We start from the raw sequence: 27631 nt of genomic DNA on the forward strand, positions 1-27631 counted from the left end.
AAAACAAATCACTCGCAACGATTATTCAAGGCTATTTGACGCAATAAAATGTATCGACGGAAATGATGATATAAACAATGTATGCATACATATGTTACATAACAAGAGCTGTCAGAAAACAGATTACCTTACCTATTGATGATACATTTGAAATAAGCGTAACGCAATTCGATAAAGATTCTGCAAGACCGCATTGAATCACATCTTAGAAATTTAAAAACCTTAATAAAATATAGCATAGCAAGTGATACCCATATAAAAGGTATACCTAAATATACCTGAAGGTTTATGTTATGTACATATTTTAGAAATTTAAAAACCTTAGCATGTAGCACAGCAAGTGATACACATACCTCAATATAACTGAAGGTTTATGTTATGCACATATTTTGTTTCAATTGTTTCCAGGTTCGAGGTTCATCACAATCACGATTACTCCAAAAAAATAGTTGCTCAGATACTGGATAATTGTCAACATATAACTTACCCTGCATATAAGTGTCCAAAGCCTTGTTATACCGAGCAACCTAATTATTGTGATGGTGAAATATTTCACGAAAATAATTATAAAAAACTGCAGTCTAAAACCTGCTTATTGTATTAAAGCGTCGAATAAACTTCTTTTGGCCCCAAAAATACAGATATGGTTTAACACATTACTCTCTGTCTATATAAACATGGAAGCCTCGTGATTGTAATCAGCCCCTTGTAGTGACTCTTATCAAACATTGTTATATTGTTCAGTGCTCTGTGAACTCTTCATATTAATAGTTCAACTTTATTAATATTCATATTCTGATAAAAAATGAGCCGAACTCATTCAAACAAAACAAAATGAAAATGTTCGCCATCTTCTTTAAGTGGTACGGGAACATTTTGGTGCAACTGTCCAGTTTACAAGGTGCATCGTCTTAAGTTTTCCTGTCAACGTTTGCAGTCTCGTATATATGTGGAATTTCCAACTCCCTACGTCCAATCTGTTCATAATTTCCCTCTGTGTCGGAGATCTGCACGATGCTTTGTTCCTGGTTGTGAGTTGCTATGTCTTCGTTGTTATCATCTGAAAAATGCAATACAAAATATTAATTTATTTCAGATTTTGTGTCTGAGATGATATTAGTGCGCTTATAGGCCGTGAGTTTGAGATATCCTTATACCGTTTGCAGCTAGGTGAAGGTTGGCAAAGTGTATAATCACTGACGTATCGTGATTTCCTGTTTCATTTTAAACGTGTTTTGATCATCGTATGGGTCTTTGATGTTATGTTTTGCTTCGAATGTTAAATATTCATATTTTGTTTTTGTCTGTTGTGATATACATCCATATATATATATATATATATGAATACCAATACAGCTAAATCGGGAAAGACATTTCTAATTTGCAAAACACCAAAACGGAACAATATCTGCTTTTTGCATTACTTATTGTCATTTTACCGGAACACGGTATTTACCTTGGTCTATATTTAGCTCATTTGCAGTTCTCGACGACGAAATATCTGTCAGACGTCTGACCAGTGCTATGATCACGACGACCAGAGCCAGTACAACTACTCCAGATCCGACGCCTACCCCGACTGCAGCATCCTTATCCATTACTATAACAACTACAATATTTTCATTAGTATTTTATCATTTAATATTATAAGCAATCATTCTTTTTACATAATATGTTCTGTAATATTACTTTGATGTTTGTGTAGAGATTTACCCCTTTATTAATACTTTTTTATGTATTTTTTTATTATTTTTATGTTTCCCTTTTTTGAAGGGAAATATCATGAATAGATATGTAAATTTATTGTAAGGAATGAAATAATGAACATTGAATTGCTTGTAAAGCGGACTTGTGTGTTTTTAGAAGGAAAAAGAAAGTAGTAAGAAAGGGTGGTCGGGTAGCTCAGTGGAAAGAAAGCACACTTGTCTTTCACCAAGGCGGCCGGAGTTCGACTTTCCGTTAGGACGTGAAAGGTATGGGGTCTTCTGCAAGACCTCGGTTCTCTGGGTACTCCGATTTCCTCCCACATTAAGACCCCCGCGCGCTTACATCCAGGCTAACAAGAGTGATTAAACTAAATTGCAAAAACTTGTTTCATAATTGTTTTAATATAAATAAAGTTTAAAGTTATGAAAACAAAAAAACGAACGTATTTGTTATTTAATAAACACAAATAATGGCACAATTAAAATATAATGTGTATACTGATTATTACAAATTATTGTCATTAAAGAGAAAACAACAAAATAATAAATGATTCATATTTTAGTTTTTGTTTGTTTAAATAGTTTCACCGAATGATCAACATGTTTCAATTATATGCACGTGTAAAATAACAAATACCTCTGACAAATTATTACGTGAGATATCGATTGAAGGGCGTGGTTCGTATATGCAAAGTTACGAGTCTGTGTCTATTATTAATTTTATTTTGTTGTATGCTACGTCTCGATATAATAATAACACTCTTATGTATATCATAGTGTGAATATGTTAAATTCTGTACATAAATATAATTTTGCCATCGTCAATTTGTATATTACATTATACATCAACGTTTAAAATTCCACGAGCAAAATAATAATCATTGAAGAAAAGTAATTTTTTACCTGTGCACTGACCGTTGTCCTTGTTACAAACGTTGTTTTTACAGTGAACAGGGCAAGGCAGGTTGCAATTACCGTAGAACCCAATGTCGCATTCTGAAAATTTCGGTCAATTGCTAGGTCATCCGATGTACCAATAAAAATCACCAGTAAAATATCACATGGCTCTCACAAATATACGGTACGAATTCGACATTAATCGAAGGGCGTGTCTTTTTATGTACACTTGTGTACCTGTGTCTATTATTCCTTTCACATTGTTTTATGTTTTTCAGATATTATGAAAGCATTATCATTAATATCAGTGAGAATATGTGAATTATGTTACAATAAATAATATAACTCAACTTAAATCTGCGTTTTACTTAACTTTTCATATTTAAATAAGTAAGTTATCCATTCCTTAACAAACATAGTTTCCCTACATTTGCAGTGGCCATTGTATTTTGTATTATTATATTCATAATTCCAAAACGGACTCACAAATAGAAGTTGACCATGTCGTCGTCTAACACTTCGTGTTGTAGTATCGGGATAAACGATTTCTTATCGTTATTTGACAACTTACGTTTTTTTCCTATTGATCAATTAACTGTAGAAAAATAACACTTCAACAAACCTGTTACTTTGTTATAATATAATGAGATTTCTTATACATTGTTACAACTTCAACAATGTATCGTTAATAAACTACGTAAAAGGGAAACAAATGCGTTATACGTATCACAACTGTAAGGTTGGAATGATGTCACAGAATTTTAGCCCTCGATTGAGATTTCTCTATTTTACTCGGGTAGCAGAACACAGTAAAGGGTTGTGGCCATGGGTGATATTTTTGTTAAATGGCTAACCCCTGTATAATGATATGTAAAAAAATATAAAAATAAAACTACTAAAATTGGTATAAGCATGATGAAGTGGGCTATGTGAGCTTCACATTTGTAAAAAAAAAAAAAAAATTGGTTCGAGAATAACATTTAGGCCATAATCCGAAAGGGTGCCTACACATGAAAAGCTAGCTTTACAGGAGGTAAAATTTTGACAACAGCACACGACGCAAAATTACAAAAAATCAAGTTTTACAACTTTACTGCGACCCAGATAATTCTGCAACCAGGTAGATAATCTTTAATTTCAGACAGAACTTAGGAAAATATATATTAGTTGCGGGGGTCAAATTTTGGGTCAAAAATAGCAATTTTAGGCATTTTTTGGTAATTTTTGATGTGGTAACCATGGTTTTCACACAAGTGACATACATAGAAAAAAGAGGTTTATCCACTTCTCAGTACTTAATATGTATTGTAAATGTAATGCAGTTTACAAATATATATACATGTATGCATGTGTTGTGTAGGGTAAATCCGCTGTGTTTACATTTCCTCGATATGTGCCTTGTTTATCAGAGTCGGGCCATTTCTACAGTATACTGCTACCTCAGTTACAGATTAAGTATGGTAAAAGTCCATTTCAGTATATTTTTAGCACACATTAGTGCATGCATATAGAAAGTTTGGTTTGTTTTACCTTTGCAATGGCCATGGTCCTTGGTACAAACGTTGTGTTTACAGTTAGCAGGACAAGGCTGGCGACAGACACTGCCATGTAAGCCATCATCACATTCTGAACAGAAAGAAGGTACAAACTATGTGAAACATGTTTCTCTCACGACTTTCATTTAGCCAATATTTATCACGAATAATGCATTATCATTTTTATTATTTCAAAAACAGACTAAAATTGCAGTGTTGTAGTATCAGCCTTAACGATTGCTGATCGTTATTTTCTCCTTTTTATCCGTTAACTGTAGAGAAGTAGCACCTCAACTCTGTTACTCTGTTATAATCTGATGACATTTGTCTTACCTATGCAAAGACCATTGTCCTTGTTACAGACGTTGTTTTTACAGTTAACAGAGCAAGGTTTGCGACAAAAACTGCCATAGAATCCAGTATCACATTCTGAATATAGAAAGAAAACAAAACAACATGAAACAACTTGATTACACGACTTTCATTTAGCCGATATTTGTCACGAACAATGTGTTATCATGTTTATTATTTCAAAAACAGACTAATAAATGGTAGTGTTGATCATTTAACTGTAGACAAGTAACACTTCAACTCTGTTACTCTGTTATAATCTGATGACATTTCTGATATATAGTAATCACTTCAGCAATATATTATTGATAAACTCATTTGAAATGGAAACATATACGTTATTGGTAGTGTAAAATATTCAATCCTTCATCATATCACTGTACGCAGCTGGATAGGCATCGATCGTGAATCACTATATTGTAAAGTTTTATCTTCCGACCCACTGAGTCAAATATCATTTTAACATTTTAAGCATCTCCTTGGCTTCCTGAAAGTTGATAATAAATACTACTTACGAACACAATGTCCTGACGTTTTGTCACAAGTGTTAGTGCTACAGCCACTAGGACATGGTGTACAGGCTGGTCCATAGTATCCGTCGTTACAGTCTGAAATATGAGAAATGTTTTAACAGAACATGTTTATATTGAAAAGTATACTCAAACTGCGTTTGAACATCTATAACGACACCTGCAGTCATCGTTCCGTTGCAGCTTGGTAATCTATTGTCTAGATTATGTAAGTAGGACAAATGAGCTGTGAAGGGATTTAAATATACAGAGGTGGAGTCCAATGTTCTGCCAAACCATGTAATACTTTGCCGATATTTATCACGAAAAATGTGTTATCATTTGATTATTTCAAAAACAGACTAATAAATGGTAGTGTTGATCACTTAACTGTAGACAAGTAACACTTCAACTCTGTTACTCTGTTATAATCTGATGACATTTCTGATATATAGTAATCACTTCAGCAATATATTATTGTTACACTCATTTGAAATGGAAACATATACGTTATTAGTAGTGTAAAATGTTCAATCCTTCATCATATCACTGTACGCAGCTGGATAGGCATCGATTGTGAATCACAATATTGTAAAGTTTTATCTTCCGACCTAGTGAGTCAAATATCATTTTAACATTGTAGGCATCTCCTTGGCTTTCTGAAAGTTGATAATAAATACTACTTACGAAAACAATGTCCTGACGTTTTGTCACAAGTTTTAGTGCTGCAGCCATTAGGACATGGTGTACAGGCTGGTCCGTAGTATCCGTCGTTACAGTCTGAAATATGAGAAATGTTTTAACAGAACATGTATATATTGAAAAGTATACTCAAACTGCGTTTGAATATCTATAACGACACCTGCAGTCATCGTTACGTTGCAGCTTGGTAATCTATTGTCTAGATTATGTAAGTAGGACAAATGAGCTGTGAAGGGATTTAAATATACAGAGGTGGAGTTCAATGTTCTGCCAAACCATGCAAACCATGTAATACTTTGCCGATATTCATCACGAAAAATGTGTTATCATTTGATTATTTCAAAAACAGACTAATAAATGGTAGTGTTGATCACTTAACTGTAGACAAGTAGCACTTCATCTCTGTTACTCTGTTATAACCTGATGACATTTCTAATATATAGTAATCTCTTCAGCAATATATCACTGATAACCTCTTTGAAATGGAAACATATACGTTATAAGTTGTGTAACATGGTTAACCCTTCATCACATAAGTGTGCGCTGCTGGAAAGACTTTGATCGTAAACCATTATATTGTAAAGTTTTGTCTTCCGACCCAGTACATTAGATATCATTTTAACCTTGTAAGTACCCCCTTGGCTTTCTGAAGGTTGATTATAAATATCATGTTTATTAAAATTGGACATTAATCGACAAGTGTTAATACACAGTTCGGCAAGGTCCCATACCCATACAGTTTTACCGTTGCAATGACCATTGTCCTTGGTACAAACGTTGTGTTTACAGTTAGCAGGGCAAGACTGGCTACAGAAACTGCCATATAAACCATCATTACATTCTGAAAATAAAGAAGGTATAAACTATGTAAAAGAATTTAATATCACGACTTTCAGTCAGCCGATATTTATCACGAATAATGTATTATCATATATATTATTTCAAAAAAAGACTAATAAATGGCAGAGTTTTAGTATAAGCCTGAACGATTTCTTATCGTTATTTTCTCCCTTTTTCAGTTAACTGTAGAGAAGTAGCCCCTCAACTCTCTTACTCTGTTATAATCTGATGAAATTTCATCAATAAAGTAATCACTTTAGGTAGCAGTGTACAGTAGAAATGGCTTGATCCTAAAAAAAGGCATATCTCAGATAAACATGGATAGTGAATTCAACCTGCACAGCACATCTGCATATATATACATATTTATAAACTATATTTTGATATCATTTTGTTTAGAAGAAAACTGTTTTCCCCAGACTTGGGACTTGTGAAAACCATGGTTACCACATCAATAAACACCAAAATATGCAAAAAAACATGATTTTTAACCTAAAATTTGACCCCCGCAAAAGGTCACTATTTTCTTATAACCTGTCTGAAATTAAATATCGCCTACTCGGTAACAGAAATACTCACATTTAAGTATAGGTCATTCAGGTGGATTATTCACAATATTTACATATGTGCTGAGTACAAAAATAGACTGCATGAAAAGCTAGCTTTTGTTGTGTAGACACAGATTTGTAAATGCCCAAAACTGTAGTTTCAAACCAAATTCGAATTTCTGTTTTGAAAAATTATGAAGTCCACATAGTCCACTTCATCATGTATATGCCAATTTTAGTGGTGATTTTTTTTTTTTAAATTTTGATACATGTAATATTACAGGGGTTATTCATTGTATAAAAATATCACCCATGGCCATCGTACGCTACTCTACACTGCTACCTTAGCATTATATCATTGATAAACTCTTTGAAATGAAAACATATACTGTACGTTATTAGTAGTGTAAAACTGTTTATCCTTCATCACAACACTGTACGCTGCTTTTGAGCCAGAAAAATAACTACAACGAATTTGATTGATGCACGTGTCTACTGTTAATATAGGATGTCCACGAAAGTGTGTACCACGAAACGATCTAAATAGCTTCAAACCACGTAGGATAATACCCACGAATATTTCGTGTTATACAGTCAAAAATACACTGAAGATACCGCTGTTCGCCGAAAATAATACCCAACAGAGCAGCAACAGACACAATGAACGAACAATGTAAAACATATATAATTCCTTTCTGGCATTTGAATTTTTTTGCTCCTCAGAAAGGATTGACCATGTTATAACCCGTGCTAGGTTGTTAGAGTTTGTCATCATGTAAAACAACTGTATGCGATAATTGGCACCAAATTTCAAACTGAAATGCATTTATCTGTCCGGTAAAGTGTACACTAGAAATAACCAATTTGTTATTCAATGCGACAATTAAGTGTTATTTTACTAACTTTTGGAGTATATATCTCTATACTAGTAATATAATCTATGGGTTTTTTCTATTGTCATTAGCAAGAACTTTATTGTTTACGCGGACACATTAGAACCTAGCTGTAGCGGTGGAGAGGCTATATATACTGAGGACCCGGACGGAATGCATGTAAACTACGTATCATGAAATAAATAACAAAACATCAAACTAATGAGTTGCAACAATAAAATTGTATTACCTGTTACTGTACTGAGTGACATTGGGTCGTCAGTCTTTGACCTACGATTTTGTACAGATGTGGGTTAACATTACGTTGCACGATGCCTGATGTGCTTACTATGTACGAACGATAACATACTGGGCGATACCACCTTGCGTCCGCAGACGATCGGTGTGTGATAATAATTACGGTTGATATAAATAGGAGAATTGCTTTAACGATAAATACGATTTAGTTTCAAAAAATTATATATTAATCTTGATTATAAGGCATGCTACAATATTTTAGCTGGTGGGTTTATAGTTCAAACATTGTGTTTTCATGATGATTAAAAATTGACATTAATCGACAAGTGTTAATACACAGTTCGGCACGGTCCCATACACATACAGAAGTAAACATATCTGCCACCAGCATGTACACATACCTGGGGATTTTTCGACACCAGGAAGACTAAAGTTATTTTCTCAGATGTAAACAGTGGCCCAATGGGCCTGCATCGCTCACCTGGTATTGATCTCAAACTTGTAACCATAAAATCTAAAATAAAGCTACAGACAACATATCAGTATTTATGACTATAAGTCATTCAAAAGAAACTGTTAAAAGATTTTAAAACATTTGACCCATGTGACCTTGACGTTCATCTCAGCATGCAACTGGCCAACTATCATCATTCTTGGCCTATTAGTTATTCAGAAGAAGTTGTTTAAAGATTTTAAACAAATTTGACCCCGTGACCTTGAATATAACTATCAAGGTAATTTATTTTAACAATTTTGTAGCCCTTCATTAAGGCATGCTAATGGCCAAATATCAGCATTCTTGGCCTATTGGTTATTCAGAAGAAGACCTTTAAAGATTTTGAACATATTTAACCCCTGTTACCTTGAATACAGGTCAAGGTCATTTCTTTTCGCAAACTTCGTCAGACATTATCCTAGTAACATATCTGTCACATAGAAAGCTTCAGGGCCTTTCAGTAAATCAGAAGAAGTCGTTTAAAGGTTTTAACAAATTTGACCCCCATGACCTTGAATATGGGTCAAGGTCATTTCTTTTCGCAAACTTTCGGGCCAAGTGAGATAAAAATGCCACCGGTGTCCAACCCAGAACAACTTTAGATCGTCTCAAACGCTATTAACAAACATATTATATCCAGTCAAACAGTATATCACTCTCTGTCTCCGGTGTGGGCCAGGCAAACTTACCAGTCTCTCATCCATGTGTTATTTGCCTGTTCTGTTACATGAGAGTCAGACCCCCTTCTTGACATTTTTACATTGTAATACTGCAAATGGATGCAACACGCTTTGGAAAAATAGGACATAATGCAAAATATACTAACCAGCAATTACATATATATAATATACCTTATTTCGATCTTCCGGAATTTTTCATCGCGTAAAGTAAAGTTGATCAAGACCATTATTGTACTTAATTGCACCTCTTTGAGGACATAAACACACAGCGGGGTGATCGATTGCTGAATCATACATTGTACGACTATGAGCACCGTGTGCGGACGGTGTGCGGACGGTGTGCTCACGCTGTCTGTTGGTGCATTGTACGGTCTCACAACTGTTAGATTGGAATAATGTCACATAAGTTAAGCCCTTGATTGAATCAGTTACAAATTATGGATTGTTAAAGTCCATTGCAGTGTATTTCTATCATATATCAGTGCAAGCATATTGTAAGTTTGTCTTGCCTATGCAAAGACCATTGTCCTTGTTACAGACGTTACAGTTGACAGGGCAAGTCTGGCTACAGGAACTTCCATAGAATCCATCATTACATTCTGAAAAGAAAGAAAACAAAACAACATGAAACAATTGAATCTCACGACTTTCATTAAGTCGATATGTATCACCATAAATGTATTATCATGTTGATTATTTAAAAAAAAACAAGTGCCTGAAAATCCCGTTAGGGAACCGTCTGTAAAGTACAAGTGTACTAGGTAGGTGCACAACAAAAAAAAAAAAAAAGTGTCTGTATCTAATAGGTTGTATACGGTTAGTTTTAATTAAACAGTTGAAATCCCTTCAATACTACTTGGGAACAATAAAAATGCTAAATATATCGAAAAAACAACAAATTCTTCACACATATAATTGCATCTTAGTATTACTTTCGTCACTTTTACAGGAAGCCGTCAAAAGAAAGTGAGCAGGCAACGTTTATCGTAAATATTAACATATAAATAGTTTGTATTTTTGACGTTGGGATTGACTTTAAGACAAATACTGGTCAATGCACTTCCCAGGAAACTGCGTACTTTTTATAATTTCATTGATATTGGTATTTTGACCTAGTCGAATATCATATAACCTTGTTAAGAAGGCGGACAAACTGTTGACCCAAGTAAAACTTCGTGCCGTAATAAACAAGGCAAGATGTTGAATATTAACATAAATGTATTTAATTATATAGCACATGTCAATATCCGCATAAGACATTTGAGCACTGTTGGTCTAAAATGGCTAAAATATTGCGTTGAAACTAAAAACTAATTGGTTTGATACTGATTTATCAGAAATGCAATGTATATCCACACATGATGTGAATTTACACAACACGTTGTTCTCATAACTTAACAAGACGCTCAGCACCTTTAACTAATCTTCCCTTTTTTATATTTCAAACTGTAAAACTTTAGAACAATAACACTTTACAATACAATGAAATACAAGCAATTGGCAGGTGTGGGTAAAACACTGTGGGAATATAATCATTTATGTCGTCATACCTAGCAATGTATTATCTACCGCAACAGTTTCCATGATGTGACCCGTGGACAAGGTCAGATCCCGGAGCCATTCCCAGTAGCTAATTGCATTCTTCATATGTAACTCTTTGCTTACAGTCTGGGGAATATGTACACAGGGGGAAAGGGCGTGACCCCAAAGCTACTTTTGGGATCATATATGTGTTCGTTTCCTTACACAAATGGCTATAGGTTGGGGATCTTAAAAAATCCCATTTTATGACTATGAATCAAACACCAGCAGGTGTTGCATAAACGAATGGACCAATCCTAATAGTATGAGTGTGTTGGTATCTTCATGAGCAAAGAAGAGTATATACGGCTATAGGTTGGTAAACGCAACTGTTTTCATGTTATGGCACGTCCCCGGAGACGAGACTTGGCCCAGAGGCCGATCCTGATATTATAAATGGTTATTGGATGGGGATCTCAACATTTTTTTGTTATGACCTAGGTTGAACCGATAAGTGGGGGAAAACCATCGAGCTAGTCATGGTAGCATAAACGTCATTGTCTTTTTCTGCTAAACCATTATATTTTTGCTAATATGGCAGGGATCTAACTTGTTTCGATGTCAATAACTAGAGAATAAGACAACAGGAGTAAAGCTAGACCACTGAGACTATTCCAGAAGCATCATCGCGCAAACAATTCCGTCCTCAACTCTTGCGCACAATAGTACAAGTAAACAATCGATCGACCCGTTGTGCGATACGCGTTTACGTCAATTTCCGATCAGTATATTTTGCACTTTATCAAATTCTGCAATACATGTTATACCTTATTCCAATGACTTTAAACAATAAATGATTTGTTTGTTCTCAGATGAAATACCAGAACGATGTGAACTAAATGGTGTTGATAAGCAATTATATGAAGAATTTATCTTTGATTTGAAAGTTATCCATGCACGACTTGACATTACCTGTGTTGATTGTGTCTGACTCAGGATTAGCACGGTTGACTATCCAAGAAGAATGTTCCCGTTGGCTAGTAGAGGCTAATTTGTGTATATGACTATATATGACTAATGTATGTAGTATTTGCTTATTAAGTTCTTCAAAACAACGTCGGTAATATTCATGTCTATGACTGTTAAATAAATGATTAAGCATATAAATAGAGCTGGAATATGGCAACATGATTAAAATAAAAAAATAAAAGAGTTAACGTTCAATATCGTATTTATTGTTTATATCGCATACCCATGTCGTTATAATATATCTATAAACGACGATACCTATGAAATAAATGTTAGATAACTAGCGCTGAGTTGTGTGAGCTGTTACTGCACACCTTTGTATCGTACATGAACGCACATCGTCCACACACCGCTTTTGTGTAACGTTGTAATAGATAAGTGTATACGCGATCAAAAAAGGGCTCAGTGGATTGATACCTGTTTCAAACATGGCGCTGTTCACGCTTCAGCAAGATAACTGTTCGATGTCAGCCATTGTTTTATTCCTTTAACATCTAGAAACATGGAACATATTTGGGATACATACAACAATTATCTGATTATACAACAAAAGGATGTTAGCAAACTTTTTTCCATGGATGCACATTCAACATTCTTTGACGGTAAAGTAAACAATGGCGACTTCTTTTTGCGACATTCGACCGCGTCACTATCAGAGCAGTGTGTCAATGCGTGTACAAAACGACCGTTATAAATGAATAAATATGTTCGAAGTGCCACTAATATTACCTAATTAAAAAATTCAACACGCACCATAGAATGTGTTCGTTGCCAACTGCGTTCATACTACTGTATACGCCGTACTTGGTTAAAAAAAAACCAGACGAAAACAGGAATTGTTCACTTGGTATGTTCTTAAGTTACCAACATATCGATGTAGCTTCACAGAAACTATATTATTCAAGCAACCACGGCTACCGTAGTTACCATTTTCTGGTGGGTTTTTTTTGTATAGCATTTGAACTTTTTGAACACCTTTTTAATGATGTTAATATAAGGATTGACCTTCGTTTTAACGGTACATACGATAGTATAAACGCAGTTTGCAACAAACATATTCTTTATGGAGCGCTAACGCGTGCCATGGAAAATGTTCCTTGTCAACTGCATTCATACTACCGTTAGTATACGCCGTCAAAATGTAGGTAAAAATCCTAATGTATATCACAATATCCAATACGTAGATATATGACTTGAGTGTTGGGATCTTTAATGTTTTCATTATTTGATATCCCTATGAGATCTTAGCACTGGAGCGGAGACGGACCTCAGGGCACTTTTTGTTAGAAAGATATATATATACTTGTATGAAGATGTCGAGCACGGGTATTTAACGTTTTATGGCGGGGGCCTTGACGGTTTCAATTTTATTACCTAATTCCCTATTTCACCCCGCCCTTTACACCCACAGGGAAAACACCATCAACTTCTACACCACTCCATAATGAAAGATAATGACTTCAAAAAGTAACCTCTATTGCACGTGTTGCCCCACACAACAAAAGTTCCACTTAAACCATTGATGGTCTCAATACTAGATATGATTAAAATCTCAAATCTCTTTCTCCATATTGACGAAGAAGTCACTATGTACATCCGACCTCGTCGAAGCGGGGTTATATTTATGTGCAAAAGTTTAACTTACCTATACGTTTTACCTTTGTCATTGTATAATTTAAATATAAAGCAATGTGCTAATTAATCATGTATGGGAAAAAACTATAGATTACATGGAATCGACCTCTGGAGCCTTTGAATTAAACAGGTTTTTACTGCTAAAGTAACATGACGATAAAAACAAGGAGTTATTACATCTTTTGTTGCTATTTGCCTTTCTCATTACCAATAGTAATAATAACGCAAATAATTTAACTATTTGTCAATGAGATGAAGTAATAATAATCATGAAAATAGAGTATATTAGGGTAAAAAGCACTTAGACATCATATCTTACCTAAACAAGCTCCAGAAATACTGTCACATTTACTTCCCTCACAATTAGCCGGACAAGGAATGCAACTTCCACCAACGGTATGATATCCAGCAGCGCAATCGTCTAAAATTCGAGTTTGATAAAAGACATATATTGCTGTGATTTATAATATTTGTCCAGACTATTTTTGTGCACAACTTAACATACAAAATCTATATTAAACATTCGTGGATAATTACAATAAGTTTATATAATAATACTATTTTTTTGGTGAATGACCCTAGCGACTAAACAACGAATGATCTGAGTACATCTTGACTAAATTAGATGAACAGACCACATGGGCTTTGTGAACCATGTTTACTTGCCGAAATATTCACAATTGAAGTTCCAATTTAATCCGCCTTGCTACTTCCAGTCGCCATTTTGTAAACAGGGGCCTAATCTCGAGCTGATGCGTGTTTGAAAGATTTTGAAGTATTGCAAAGCTTCTAAACGATCATGCCAAGAATATACTCTCTAAGGATGAGGTTTTTGTTAAATTTACTATCAGTTATTTACTATATTTCTTTTTTGTATCACTTTCATTAATTAATAAAAGAACAAATTGATTTTTTCCCCTTCAAACTTTTTCTTTCAAATGTTAAAACACATTTATTTTGAAAAAAAATGTTCTAGTTTAGAGATTTTGATCAAACGTTGTCTGCTTCGCCCAGACGCTTAAACTATGTACACAATATATATACAGTTATACCACAATATTGTAATTGTCTCGGTATGGCTACAAATGCGTTCCAGGTCAGGTAATAGAGCATCAAATGTATTAAATTCAAATAAAGCACCACTTCACGACAATCATTGATTCATATGGGTACAATGTTATTAAAATAACATTCATACAGTGCATGCAAGCTGAAATTAGCAAATCATTTGTTTAAAATAACAAGTCATCATTTCCATGAAATTATCCAAATAAATAAGATCTTTATGTCAACATAAACTTCAGGGGTGATTAAGGATTGTTTAATGTACGTCCTATCAACAGCTATACATTGTCATTTGAGGACGGCCTCCCCCATTTGCTAGATGCATGCGTGTGTTAAGTTTGTGCATAATTAATTTGTGTTTTTGGAGTCTGCGGTATGTTCATGTTTGTCTCCTTGTGATAGCACAGGACTGATGCTGACTTTATAGTGTAATTTCACTGGAGCATACTGCTGAAGACACATCTTATTTTACGATCGAACCTCGTTATCTCACCATCTTCAATAGCCAAGGGTTCATAATTTAAATTTGTACTATTCAACCATGGCAGATTTAGCTTTGTGCTTAATTTCCCTCCCCTGCCACCTTGCATAGGCACTTTACTATCAAAACTTTAAACTTCCAAGGTTATTCCAGCACTGGTCACCTATGTATTTCACTTGGTTATCATTTACAGTTAGAATATGGCCAGTTATCTCTACCAACTGATCATATACAGTAAATGTTTCTATAAGTATTGTCCTCCTTTGTTGTTTTACATAAATCATGACATAGTCGACAAGGCAACTTGTTACTGGGCGCCGCCATTATTATTTACATGCACAGGGACTTGGTATTAATTTCTAACCCTCAGTTCACATATGTGTATTATATAATGTATGATATAAAGAAAATATGTGGACAATAGGATGGTAATTCATGCCAAGTCCCTGTGTCAGATTCAATAATTTGAAAGCTTGGAGAACAAGGCTAAATCCTCTAAGGTTGATTACATGAATATGTGAATACAAAATGAACGCTTGGCTAGCAAAGATGAGATGTTACAGGCTGGACAGATAATGACAACAAAAACAGGCTTAAAACATGTATGGAATGTGTTTTTCTTAAGGGAGGCTGTATAAACACATTATGATTATGTAAAATCATGATGGAAGTCCATTTTACCCGAATTACCTGATGTTATTTTCAATACTTCAGTTCATCTATATTTCCACACTGTTCTCTGTATAAGGGATAGGAATCGGTTTGTTTTTTGGGTTTTATAAATCCTTGCAACCACTTTTAAGTCATATATATATAAGAAAGGTCTGCCAAATATCTGATTCTTTGACAACTTTACTACAAATGTATAGAAGGAATTGAACTTTCTATATCAACTGCACTACATTTCATATTATTTGTTGACATTTTTCTGCTACAATACATGAACAATACATGGAGTTTCCTCACAAGATGCTGATAATCGAAAAGAGTCTGAAACCTTAATCATATCTTTTAGATTACTGTGTTTAGAAAAAAATGTTGTGCATGTATCTCTTCGATCCACTAAACATCAACAAACAACATTTAAACTCTTCATTCCCTAAATCTGTTATTAAAAGGATTGTAAACAAAAATAGATTTTCGCTTAAATGTTAAAATATTTCTGTTCAACATTCATATTTACAGTGGTGTTCAAATCCACTAATACATAAGTTGACATAAAATTGTACTGCAGTATCTTTTGGTCTGACTTTTGACAATAAGTCTCATCAAGGGTCATTGACCTGTCAGAAGTTGAAGTAGCCAAAGTTATTTGACTTTGGTGTAGAAGCATCCTAAAAATAGAAGAAAGTGAGAGCTTGATGTTCACGAACTCAAAGAGTTGTGCCCCTTTGTTTGCTTTCCTATACATCTTATTCTGGCAGTTTATCATTCATATTTTTATTTTTCCATTTGTTATACACTTCATATACATCTGATGAGAATGGGAGATATTTAAAAATGTACAAAATTCGCCAAGAAAGCTGAAAGTTACAATAGCTAGGCCAAAAGGTGAAACTATACACCATGCAGGCCAGGTTTAAACATTTTACTGTAATGTTTGTTTTACTTTCCGTGTGGGGAGGATTTTTTTTGCATCTCCAATGTTATATCAATCAATTAATTTTTATTTAGATGGTGTCTCTGAGAATTATTTCTTAAATAATTTAAAATTTGTTTCAAGTAATACTCATACTCTCTGTTTTAAACTAGGAACACTTGATATGTACTAGGTGCAGTTATGATTGATTTTCTTCCTTTGAGAATTGGTGAATTTGCGAAATTTGCTGATTGTTTTGCAAGGTACCAATATTTTTATGTTTATAACATATATAGGGTGCTCCCAAAGCTACCACTTTCTTTAAAATTTAGAATTTCTTCCTGTGTGTTTGGTAAACAATATCCAGAAATTCTAGATAGTTTTGAAGTTTTGCTTAAAACTTACCATACTGACAATGTCGGACAATTTCAGACATGCTTACATATATTAATGTGTAATTCTTCTTGAATTTGGTGTACAGATAGATTTTGAATTGACAGATCTGTCAGATCAGCACAAGTTACTTAAATTGGAGTCTACATAAAGAGTTATGTTCCTTCACTTTCTTTTTCAAGATTACATGATTCAAACAATTTTCTACTTGAGTCATCGAATCTGTCAAAATCTGTCAAACCATAATTTACGTACAATGTACATGATGGAGGGGGGGGGGGGGTTGCTAAAAGTTGGCCCCCTGAAGAATCGGGGATTTTCTTTCATGTCTACTACTTCGGGGACTTTGAACAGACCAAAATAGATCTTCTGCCCCCATTGTAACACACTTGGGATCTTAAATCTTTCCTTTCTTTCTTCACTGTTCTACCTTTCCTTGGTCGTGCCGCCTGAGAAGCATGGCGAACACCTAAGGATCAGTCTGTCCGTCATCACACGTTGTCGTTGGCGGCGGCAGTCACATTTAAGTTTTCCAGACTTTTTTTCGTCACAATTTACCATATCAATTTGTAACTTTGTATGTGGCTTAATCATAATAGATTACAAATCAAGTTCGAACCACGTGCCAATACTTTATTTTTTTGCTAGAGTTACATGTATGGCCCTTCACACATTGGAAGTTCTCATAATTAACTGTTTGCATTACTTTGTTTGTTACCGCTTGCCACTTAGTATGTGACTTTATCATAATGGATAATAGTTAGAGTCCAAACCCTGTGTCAATATTTCATTTGTTGCTGGAGTTATGGCCCTTTGCACATAAGAAATCTCATAATTAATGTTTTCCCGGACTTTTTTTGCTACCACTTGCAACATCAATTTGTTACCTAATATGTGGCTTTGTCATAATGGATTACAGTTTGAGTTCAAACCCCGTGTTAATATTCCTTTTTTGGCTAGAGTTATGGCCCTTCGCACATAGGAAGTTATCAAAACAAACTTTTTTTTGGACTTATTTCGCTACCGCTTGCCATATCAATTTGAAACTTTGTTTGTGGCTTTATCATAATAGATTACAGAGTTTGATCATGTATTCAAATTCCATTTTTGACTAGAGTTATGGCCCTTTTGCACATAGGAAATTCTCATAGTTAACTGTTTTCCATATTATTTGCAAATTAGTATACATGTATAATGGATTAAAGTTTGAGTTAGAATCAGGTGTCCATGTTCTATTTTTTCTGGAGTTATAGCCGTTTGCACATGGGAAATTCTTATATGTAACTGTATTTTTTCCGTCAACACATGCACTTCCTTCGAATTGCAGTTTTCTTCTATAGGTGACACCCGTCTTCATATGACCCTGGCTGTTGAGGGACATACATCACCTGATACAGTACATCCTTTGAAGTACTTCTGTATGGCTTGATGATGTTTTCAACCCAATGGTCTGGAACATTACTTGGTTAAGAAGACTGAATGCCGTTTAACAGAGGGTCTCTCTCATAATACTCTGGCTCCCTAGGGGGAGGAGTGGGGTCCAAAAGGCTGATTCTCCAATTCAATTACACAATTTGTTGTTATGACCCCTGCACATCTTTAGTAATCAGATTTTATGTCTGTCTGTCCTTCTATCTGTTTTTAGCTCACCTGATTTTGGTCAAACTTTATACATAGGTCAAATATGGGTATACCCTTGTATTTCAGGGTTCCAAGGTCAGGCCAAGGTCACTGTTGCTATATACTATATATAAAAAATCAACAACTGATTCAATTTAAACACTTAGCAACTTCATTCGATCATGGATTTTGCTCAAACTTTATGCAAACGTCAAGTATGAGTATACTTCGGACATTGTTGTGTTTCAGGGTTCCAAGGTCAAGGTCACTGAGGCTATATATAGAAAATCGTCAACTGGTCATCCAATATGTTATGGAGATGGTAATAACATACCGAAAAAAACATATGAATATTAAAGTCAACTTATCAACTTTAAGTGTAGAACCTTGTGTGTGTGCATACATGGACTTTATCGAGTGTAGTAAAATGTTTGCTTAAGCTTTTGGATAGCTTTTTTTTAAATCTTCAATAAACATAATTATGGATAATAGTCATGGCGGCATTTAAAATATATATATAAATCTTATTACCGGTTAGCTTGTAATAATAATAATAATAATAATATAATTCGAGGTTCTTATATACAGCTTTATCACAAACTAGTTCGTAGGTCATCTTAAAGTGGTTCACACATTAATATCCGTGGTTATAGGGCATTTGCAACCAGCCAATACCTTTCTCAACTCTCTGGGGAGCATACAGTCGGAGCTGCCATTTTGGCGCTAACAGCTAGCATTCAACAACTCTAGCACTGTCCAACCACGTACTCATTTACAGCTAGGTAGACTGGAACAAGCGGAGTAAAGTATCTTGCTCAAAGATACAACAAAGTGCCGTGACTCGAACCTCCAACCATTCGGTCATGAGCCCGGCGTCCTACTACTAGACTATGAGCATTGTGGTATCAAAGCAATGAAAATGCCATTCACATCAGGTCAAAATGTATTTCGATAGCCGTTAACGTAGATTATTATCTAATTAGTGATATTAGTGATAGACACGATACTTCTGTTTTGATTTTTACATACACAACCTCCCACTTAAAAATACTTTTGTATACATTCAATAAACAGTTATTAAAATGATACGGTCCCCGTATGGAACACATGTCAAAATGGCTTGCCACATTTCTTACTCATACAAAATGTATATGTAGGGTGAAGAAGACAAGCACATCATGAAAAAGAAAAATAAATTGTTGAGGGTGGGGTTCATCACAGCCAGAAAATCTAATTGTTTGAAGCTATCTTATACAACAAAGAATACACAGGACTGACAACATATATGTTGTAAATATCTATTGAATTTATTTTGTGTTTGTTAATGTGTTACCGGTGCTGTTATGATGTACATAGTTATGTACTGAAAATGTCTAATGCGAGACAAATTTAAACAACCGTCCAGTCTGAAGAATTGTTTCTTTCGACTACCAATGTCAAATTTTGACCATAACTGCTGAATGAGTTGCAAACCTATGGGGTTCTGAGCATCATAACACTGTACATTGAGCAGCAGCTTTATATAAGTAAAAGATATATCTATCGTGCTTATCGAGGAGTCATAGCATTTATCATTATACCTTCCTTAAGCAATTAACTGTTTTTATATGGCATTTATGATATATTTAAATGACACAGCTTTGCAAGCAAACAACATAGTGCATTATGATTTGTTTGCTTAAGAAGGTGTCATTTAAATAGATCATAAATGCCAAACTAAAACAAGTCAGTGCTTATATTTACGTTTTCTCCAAATTTCACGTTTTTAACTTACACATTATTTTTGAAATTTAGAATTTCCGCCTTATCGACAGTCTGCACAAAATTGTTAACTGGAACAGCGTATTGTCCAGTGGTGGTTGGCTGAAAATTGTGTCTCGTGGTGGATGTCATTTAAAGGCTCATCAACGACACTACTTTCAAGTAGGTTATCTAGTGACAATGCCAGGCAAATTTAAATAGTTCTTTGCTTGCCATTTAACTTGTATAATGTACATATACATACAAGTCAAATTTGGACTCACTACATTAAAATCTCTTGACACAATTCCTGGTTAGAGCGACACAGTCGGATAAACAGCAAAAAGGGAGAGGGGGAGAGGAAAAAGCGAAATATCAATGAACTGTAATTAGAACTCAAAATCGATGAAACTAGGGCAAATACGAATAAATCGCGTCCGGGTTATCTCAGGTACTTATAGCGAGAACCGGGTAGTGTTAACAAAACACAGTAAAGTGCATAAAACACATTGACCTCAATGTTAAAATGAAATAATGTTTTCACCAAAAAAATCATCATAACGGCCACAAAACTTATCCATAATCATCATCATCCCGCATATTTTGAAACCATGTATCGGAGGTTTGTCAGTAAGGAGTTGACCTAAATGACGGATGCTATATATATTTAGAGCCTTGAATTTAGAAGTCTTCAATATCGAATCAGTTGCGACATGTACATGTAAACACCGTAGGTTTGGAGAAGAGCAAGAAGATGAGGGGACCTAGTAGGTAGTGAGAACTTGCTCCTAATTGTTGTGAATCAATAAAGTGTATGTTTGAATTAAAAAATAAAAGAATGAAGAAGGGGGAAAGATAACTATCGGAATATCGAAATCTTTTCGCTTATCGTACAGCTGGTTAGTCAGTCGTCCCTGTTGGCTAAGCTGTAAGTAAAGATCGAGGTTAGCAAAGCTGATTAGTCAGGCGTCCCTGTTGGCTAAGTTGTAAGTAAAGATCGAGGTTAGCAGCTGATGTATAACAGTTCGTAGTGTCCGTGGTTTCACATTTATTGTTACCCTCGGGCTTCATGGTAAATATGTATATTACCTGTTTGTGTTCATACCAGCATGGACATTGAAAAAATGCTGTTCAATCCTTATATTTACGTTCTAATATTTCAGTATAATTGACGTAAACACAAATATTACCTTATATTTTCGAAAATTTTAATGTCTGTGTCGTCATTTCAAACGAATATCCTGGAACAGCCTAACGTCACCAAAATGTTTGCTTCTAACGGTTGTCTCGTGTCATTTGAGGCGGAAGGAAAAACTTCAAAATGACGCTGATCCAATTGCGTTTATAGCTCTATGAACGTACTTATGATTATGATTATAAAGGAACTTGCAATGGAAATGTAAATATAGGGCGCATGAAAAACCAAATTAATTGAAGCATAAGCTAAATGTAGGAGTTGTTCTGATTTTGTTTCTATGAAACAATCAATAATACATTTCTCGAGTATATATACGTACCACATGTCCCAGATGCGGGGTGACATATATTACCGAGGCTGCAGTCTTTATCGCAATTTCCATTCCCGTACTTGCCAACTTGACAACCTGAAAGAGAAATGTGATGTTCATTAATGAAATTTGAGCATTGTATCTGGTGATACTACGATTTAGGTTAAATATGAATGTACCCGATATTAAAAAAATAAAATAAAATAAAAAATCATTTATTAAGTTATAAACCTGCATGTTATAATGACGCATGTATCTAAATCATGGTTTGACTATATTGATTAAATGAAAATACGTTCTTGACATGTATAGCACCGGTCTAGTAATAACTTAAAGAAAACGACAAAATTAAACAAATACTGATAAGATCTGTATTTTATTATCGCAATCCATTATGGAGCTTTTTTCACCACATATTTTAACCGTTCCTCAGCATAATCCTCTGTGTAGAGTTCCTTTTCCAGATCAAATGTGAACCGATATGACTCCCAATATAAAGACCTTCCTTTCGCCCAGAGTTAAAAAGCATTTATCAAAATTGTTGTTATTTAGACATAAGTCAATAAACAAAAGAAGATATTCCTGATGCTGCTACTGCTTTGATATTCAACACATGTAAAATGTGTGCAGGTCCTGAATTATCACAATGTATAGGGAAGAATATTATATTTTTAAGATAAATAAGACGTGAAAATTACCCATACAGATTCACTGATAATGTTTGACAAATCGGGCTCGTCGTTATGAATTGTTTGTAATATGTATTCATCAACAGACAAGGGTGTCTTTGTTCCAAACAACTTTCTTATTCAAATATCAATGAAGCGGTAAAATGACTTACATGTTGATATCAAAATGATAATTGACAAAACAAAACGTAGTGTACATATTCTAATATACTATAAGGCTTGGTTGTGGCAATGTCCTACCTCAACTGTGACAATGTCCTACATGTACCTCAACTGTGGCAATGTCCTACCTCAACTGTGGCAATGTTCTACCTCAACTGTGGCAATGTCCTACCTCAACTGTGGCAATGTCCAACCTCAACTGTGGCAATGTCCTACCTCAACTGTGGCAATGTCCTTCCTCAACTGTGGCAATGTCCTACATGTACATCAACTGTGGCAATGTCCTACCTCAGCTGTGGCAATGTCCTACCTCAACTGTGGCAATGTCCTACCTCAACTGTGGCAATGTCCTACATGTACCTCAACTGTGGCAATGTCCTACCTCAACTGTGGCAATGTCCTACCTCAACTGTGGCAATGTCCTACCTCAACTGTGGCAATGTCCTACCTCAACTGTGGCAATGTCCTACCTCAACTGTGGCAATGTCCTACCTCAACTGTGGCAATGTCCTACCTCAACTGTGGCAATGTCCTACCTCAACTGTGGCAATGTCCTACCTCAACTGTGGCAATGTCCTACCTCAACTGTGGCAATGTCCTACCTCAACTGTGGCAATGTCCTACCTCAACTGTGGCAATGTCCTACCTCAACTGTGGCAATGTCCTACCTCAACTGTGGCAATGTCCTACCTCAACTGTGGCAATGTCCTACCTCAACTGTGGCAATGTCCTACCTCAACTGTGGCAATGTCCTACCTCAACTGTGGCAATGTCCTACCTCAACTGTGGCAATGTCCTACCTCAACTGTGGCAATGTCCTACCTCAACTGTGGCAATGTCCTACCTCAACTGTGGCAATGTCCTACCTCAACTGTGGCAATGTCCTACCTCAACTGTGGCAATGTCCTACCTCAACTGTGGCAATGTCCTACCTCAACTGTGGCAATGTCCTACCTCAACTGTGGCAATGTCCTACCTCAACTGTGGCAATGTCCTACCTCAACTGTGGCAATGTCCTAACTCAACTGTGTCAATGTCCTACCTCAACTGTGGCAATGTCCTACATGTACATCAACTGTGGCAATGTCCTACCTCAACTGTGGCAATGTCCTACCTCAACTGTGGCAATGTCCTATGTACCTCAACTGTGGCAATGTCCTATGTACCTCAACTGTGGCAATGTCCTACCTCAACACTTAAGAAATGGAGAAGGAACTTGTTTATTTCATTAAGGCTGTTCGAAACTCTGTGTTTTGAGAAGGTTAAAATATGCTTTATGTTCGTAAAAGTACGAGTTGACATAAAACCTGGCTCTATGGGAACCAGGTAATTCCCACTCGTAATGTCTAATGGTAAATGTTGATTTATACACGACAGTTAAAGTTATTAAGGTAAATAAATTTTACAAAAAAACATTATCTTGTACACGTCCAATTACATCAGCTGTGCATGTATGGATGCCAAATACCTTGCTTTTTATAACACAAAACAGGCGTTACGAATTTGTCAAATTTATCGCACATATATTTCAGTGATAAATCAACAGAAGGTGTCTTTTATGTGAAGCAGTTTGATCAGCAAATATTTTGTCTCATGAATTAAATCATCGATGTAAAAATATCTTCCAGGAACGAAACTAAACTAACAATCTCTTGACGTCACTTGCCCTTCTTTTGTCTTTTCCAAATAGCATGACCTTAACTGAAGTGTAGCATTCGGTCATTCGAATGCGTAGATTTGTTAACATTTACAAACAGGTGTTATTTTCTATCTATCCTCAAATATTTAGATCCATAAAATGATATCAACATATTGAATAAGAATCACATAAAACACCGAGGTGAAAACGGTTGTAATACAAAATATACGTTTTCAGTCAAAAAAGTAAATTATTTAAGACACATGATAGTGTGTTAATGACATTCATAGTTTAGTATTGTGATAGATACTTATAAGCTCACCATTAACTTGTACTTCACACAGTTCCAGAAAAGCTGCATCCGAGTACCACGTTTTTGTTTTTACTCGACGGTCATTGTAGATGGTCAGATACCGGGCAACACCTGAACATGTAACGTTCTGTGTCGAGGACATGGACGCCAAGTCAGCAGTGGTGTCCTTGTAACACCTGTTTCCTGATGTCCAGTCTGGTTTATTAGACAGGTACATCTCGTATCCAGCGAGTCTGTTTAGTGTGCCTTCATCTACAAATAAAATATAATATCAACCGTAATTCAGTCTTAGAGTAGCAGCCGTCAAATAGCCTTACATTTAGGTTTATAGAGTTTTTAGAGATAACAAGAAAATGCACCAAACCTGTTCGACACCAAAGCTGTTCGACACCAAACCTGACTTACTGACAGTCCAACAACCACGAGGGAACGGATCCTGCATACTTGAATCTATCTAATTATAATTATATAAATTGTTAACGGCATTAACTTGTCGTTCAGAATATTCCGTTCACGCTCAATATCCATACATTTTGCACTATTATCATTCAATATTTGTCCCACAATACGCAAAAGTACAGTTTTAACCGCATTTGTAGGCCTAAATGTCATCGATTGGCTTAATAACGTCATCTTCTGAGAGAGAGAAACCGGGACATTAGATGATTTACATTAAAGATCATTTATAACTTTTGTCAAAATTGCAGCAATTTTTGCAAATGTTTCTATTGACAATGTACCTATTGACTATTTGGGATAAAATATCAACCACCTTCTAGATTAAAGCGTCAATCGTAGCCCCCGCTCCTTTGAATAATGGTTATAACTTCTCGAGACAGCTACGAAGACACACTTTGCCACAACACTGGGTTTTTGATTGTTATCCCATATTCGATTTAAATATATCGTATTGAACGGAAAAAACCATGAAATTTTCTATTTCTTACATTTTTTTATGTTACGCTGCGCAAATATTGCTACATCAGAAAAACGTGGAAATGTGTAACGTAGTTTTAGACGCCAAGTTGTAATAACGTCACGCTTGACAACAATATAGAGCGCCATTTTGAAATGGGTTTTCACTGCAATTTTGCCGTTTGCTAGTATTATCTGGTACGATTTCCAGACAAAAATTGTATTAATTGTGTAGTTATGTAAAAACAATAATGTATGCTGCAAAAGTAGACAACACTACCACTAATTCTGTCGTCATTTCCAAAAACTTGATACTGAAAATATACGCAGAGAATATAATGTACCAATCAGATTGGACAATACGAAGAGTGAATTTTTCACTTGTGAAGATTTAATGTTTCGTTTATCTTCATTGCATTACATATATGATTTATCAAATGGAGAATTCATGATATTTCACAAGTAAACTATAATAAATACCAATACCGTAGGGTTTAACATCATATTTTTGTAGACAGTATGCGGCTTCAATTTCCCAGAAGGCTTTCACGCATGGGGAAAAAAAAGTTGGTGGTTTACATGTAACGTAGTGCAGTTACTCTTCTACAATCCAATGTAATGTATTCAACGAATTTGATATTTGTATTTAACACATAATGTACTGTGTTATACAGTGAATACACCAAGGTAATATGACCTATTAGCCCTGTGATTGGTTGTAAGTTTCAATGGTTTCAATTGTGACGTCACGCCTAGGACAAGTACATGACGTCAAAGATTTACACACTGGAGTCAAAATGGCGGCTTTTTACATTTCAAGGTTGCATGAAAATTGTCGTTTTACACGAATGAATGCCACAATTCTTGATTATGTGATAAAAAAGGATCTTAAACTCGTTTTCATTTCATATGGAATTTATGAAACTTGCTACGCATTTTCTATTTTAGCTCGCCAGAGGCTCGCTAAGTTGAAAAAATCTTAGACTCGTTTAATTAATCTCATAGGAAATGGAAACTCCTGTAAGATCCTATTTATATATATAGTTCATACCAAAAATGATATCTTCAAACGATTACTATAGGTCAGACAACTACCATTAATAGGTCATGAGTGTGACAGAATGCTACATATGTTCACGAGTACGCCAGCACGTGAAAATTGAAGTATTCCTTCAAGAGTTACCACACTGAAATAATTTGTGCGGACGATGAAGACGACATTGCCGATAGAGTGATCCCTATGTCACCTTTGCTTCGCAGTCTACATAACGCTTGTTCCATTAAGAATATTTGAACCGTTATATTTTATTAGAGGATTGTATGTTATGATTAGTTTCTATACGTTATTCATGCTAATTGTTATTGTGTAATTTACCACTACTTTGTGTGTGTTTTCAGATCATGTTCATTGCTGAATAAACACCTTTTAAAGTAAATGGAACAGTGTCCCATTTATTTACTCTACAGGTCTGTCAACTCTCATATACATAATGTGTCAGGCTTTATTGACAAAGGGTTAATGCTATGAAGTAAAAGTTTTAGAATTTTCGAAAAGTTTTGAAAACAAATCCAGGTTTGTAATACATTCTAATAAACTTTGGCACTTATCTTAGCCTGAATAAATCCATTCTTGATAAAATGACTGCAATAAGAGTTTTGATTCCTTCTTTAGTCCCGGGGTCATCATTCACACGTAGTAGTTTTTGCTGTTATATCTAGTATACAATAACATCGTATTCAACCAGAGGAATGCCCCCAAAGTAATGTTCACAGCAATCATACTGAAGATTATGAAATATCAATGATAACACCATATGCATCCATTAATGAATGTTTAAGTTGTATAACATGTTTACTATTAAGTCAAAGGATCATTGGAGAACGGTGATTATATCTTGAACAAATCATGATTAAATGTTCTCATTAAGAGTAATATTACAAATATTTC

The 27631-nt window shown here is 35.0% G+C and overlaps 1 protein-coding gene across 1 annotated transcript in view; it reads right to left on the reverse strand.

Moving 5' to 3' along the window:
* Positions 1 to 336: 336 nt before the first annotated feature.
* Positions 337 to 27631, reverse strand: part of LOC110453805 (multiple epidermal growth factor-like domains protein 10) — a 78986-nt gene continuing 51691 nt past the window's right edge. The window contains exons 11-18 of the mRNA XM_021502964.1: positions 5686 to 5778; positions 5005 to 5097; positions 4472 to 4567; positions 4134 to 4229; positions 2610 to 2702; positions 1457 to 1609; positions 993 to 1060; positions 337 to 938 (exon numbers count right to left, since the gene is read on the reverse strand). Of these exons, the coding sequence (XP_021358639.1) occupies positions 912 to 938; positions 993 to 1060; positions 1457 to 1609; positions 2610 to 2702; positions 4134 to 4229; positions 4472 to 4567; positions 5005 to 5097; positions 5686 to 5778 (719 nt within the window). The 3' untranslated portion in view covers positions 337 to 911. The remainder of the gene's footprint in view (positions 939 to 992; positions 1061 to 1456; positions 1610 to 2609; positions 2703 to 4133; positions 4230 to 4471; positions 4568 to 5004; positions 5098 to 5685; positions 5779 to 27631) is intronic.

This window comes from Mizuhopecten yessoensis, unplaced genomic scaffold (assembly GCF_002113885.1).
Source record: "Mizuhopecten yessoensis strain PY_sf001 unplaced genomic scaffold, ASM211388v2 scaffold7513, whole genome shotgun sequence".
Lineage (NCBI taxonomy): Eukaryota > Metazoa > Mollusca > Bivalvia > Pectinida > Pectinidae > Mizuhopecten > Mizuhopecten yessoensis.